General features: G+C 42.7%; 1 protein-coding gene across 3 annotated transcripts in view; it reads right to left on the bottom strand.

The window, feature by feature from the left end:
* The window catches only part of stard13a (StAR related lipid transfer domain containing 13a), a 28,921-nt gene that overhangs the window by 14,314 nt on the left and 12,184 nt on the right, over positions 1 to 2,423 (bottom strand). For all 3 annotated transcript variants that reach the window (XM_032533537.1, XM_032533536.1, XM_032533538.1), the window contains exons 2-3: positions 1,397 to 1,468; positions 287 to 368 (exon numbers count right to left, since the gene is read on the bottom strand). In XM_032533537.1, coding sequence (XP_032389428.1) covers positions 287 to 368; positions 1,397 to 1,468 — 154 coding nt within the window. The remainder of the gene's footprint in view (positions 1 to 286; positions 369 to 1,396; positions 1,469 to 2,423) is intronic.

The raw sequence follows: 2,423 nt of genomic DNA, 5'->3' as shown, positions 1-2,423 counted from the left end.
GAGGGTCTCTGCTCTTTGAATGGGAGATCAGAGCTTGGCCGAGGGGAGGTGAGGTGACCAGATCAAAGCATGGGGTGTCTAAGTGGCAGACAGGGGATGGGGAGTTCATTAGTTGTCGGTGTCAGACATCTAATGATTAGCGATTAGCACCAGGCTGCAGGGACAAGTATAGAACCAGGGGGACGAGAAAAGAAACTTGTGATTTTACTGATGTTAAATGCGCACACCAGAGAGTGAGGTTTGCATGTGGTTGTATGAACATGTGTGTTTGTGCAAGTGTCCTTACCGACATAGAGGCTCCACCAGATCCCGGTCCAAAAAGTCGTGGTCCTTTTTCACTGAGGAAATGTCAATTGGAAACTGGGAATCTGTCAGAGAAAGTCAGAGAGATTGAGTTTTGTTAGTTAATGAGTGACAGGAGACAGCAGTCCCTGCTAGTTAACCGTTAATAAAGTCTGTAAAGCATGGCACATCTGCTGTTAATACCTGTCATCTGCATGAAGTTTAGAGAACATGCACACACACATTTTTAAACCCCAAAATAAGTTTAAATCTACACAATGCCAATATCAATGCCAAAAGGACTCAAGGCTTATATTTGACTGATTCTCTGTGTGGTGGCAGACTGCAGGCATCATGTGTGCCCGGGAGAAGCTGCAGAGTCCCCGAGGCCAGCATCCATAACCCCACATTACTGAAGCTCACAGCAGTCTCTGTCTCTGAGTGTGTGTGTGTGTGTGTGTGTGTGTGTGTGTGTGTGTGTGTGTGTGTGTGTGTGTGTGTGTGTGTGTGTGGTGTGTGTGTGTGTGTGTGTGTGTGTGTGTGTGTGTGTGTGTGTGGTGTGTGTGTTGCATTTTAAGAGCTACTTCTTAGATTACTGAGGCCATTTCCTGTTTGTGCCTCAACTACATGAGACCTGATGATCATCACATGAATGACCGCCTGTAGGCTTTCCAGAGAGGTGGAAAGATTGCAAGACGGAAGGAAGTAAAGAAGGAAGAAAACTGAATGAAAAGCAAGAAAGAAAAGACAGACCGAAAGAAAGAAAGGAAGAGATAGTAAGAAAATGCAGGCTGGAGAAAGGTGGAAGAGAAAAGAGAAGCTGTGAGAGTCCCAGCAGTGATAACAAGGCCTTTCCCATGACCCCTCCCTCTGGACAGGAACAAAGCCTGAAAATAGATGCAGTGGCCCAGAGACAGGGATACAGAGATGGAGAGATGGCAGAAAAAGAGAGAGATGCAAAAAATCTGACCAGAAGCAGGATTGAACAAAAGGAGAGATTTGAAGGGGCAAATATTTGTGTAAACAACACAGCTGGGTAAATGCTGGACTTGGCTACTTGTGTGTGTGTGTGTGTGTGTGTGTGTGTGTGTGTGTGTGTGTGTGTGTGTGTTACCTTCATAGAGCTGGGCGTACTGTGGAAATCCTGCTGCTCTAAGCCAATCACAAGCCTCCTTAGCCTCAATCTCTGTAAAGAATAAATAGCAGACATATTGAGTACACACATCCACATATTTATTATATTGATTTTTGGGCATTTATGGTTCTACCCTTGTGCCTACATCGTTCAGAAACTGAATACCAAACACTAATACTGAAACACTTCTCGCTTCTCATTAGGTCGGAACCTGAAATGCTTCCAAACTGCAGAAGTCGCGTTCTTCTTTGAGACCAGGTTACACAGTGCACTGTCAAGTGACAACAACCACACATGGGCATTTTTAGGCATTAAATAAATTATATTTAATATTTAATGCTTGTCTCGTATATAACTGCATAGCATTTTTTCAATGATGGTATTGAAACTAATACCGTTGCTATTTTTTAAGACTCCACGGTATACCGTATTACCCTATTACCGACCAACCCTACTGCCCTGTAATATCAAAACTGAAGTGTCACAACATTCGGAGGAAAGCCCCCACATTAATGTAATTGCCTCTGAATTCCAATGGACTTATGTCTTTTATGGCCAACTTGATATGCATTGTTAATTAGTTGCTCTCTAAAAATAAACAAAGATTGATTCAAAGACAAAAAATAAAGAGCATAACATTGTATTTGTCACTATCCCAGAATTTTTAGCATACGCTGGAGGAACATCTCAGAGAATTACATTTTCCTCTGGGAATTCACTGGAATGATGAGATTCGAAAAGCTGGAAGTGAGCCAGTGAGGGACAAAGGAAACTATTTAAACAATTTAACATTATACATCCTGTACTAGTGATATCCACTCAGATAAACCAAATGATGGCCGTTAATGCATAAATTTAAGAGACCTTACATGGCACCACACCCCATTAGGTGCTGCCGCCAGCACCACAAGACTTTTACAGGCATTTGCTTTACAACTTTTTTCCGCCAGCGTATGTATTGCTCACACTGCTAAACTTGCAAAACTGTGTGTGTGTGTGTGTGTGT

This window comes from Etheostoma spectabile, chromosome 13, assembly GCF_008692095.1.
Source record: "Etheostoma spectabile isolate EspeVRDwgs_2016 chromosome 13, UIUC_Espe_1.0, whole genome shotgun sequence".
Classification (NCBI taxonomy): Eukaryota; Metazoa; Chordata; class Actinopteri; order Perciformes; family Percidae; genus Etheostoma; species Etheostoma spectabile.
This window is presented reverse-complemented; position numbering and strand designations above follow the sequence as displayed.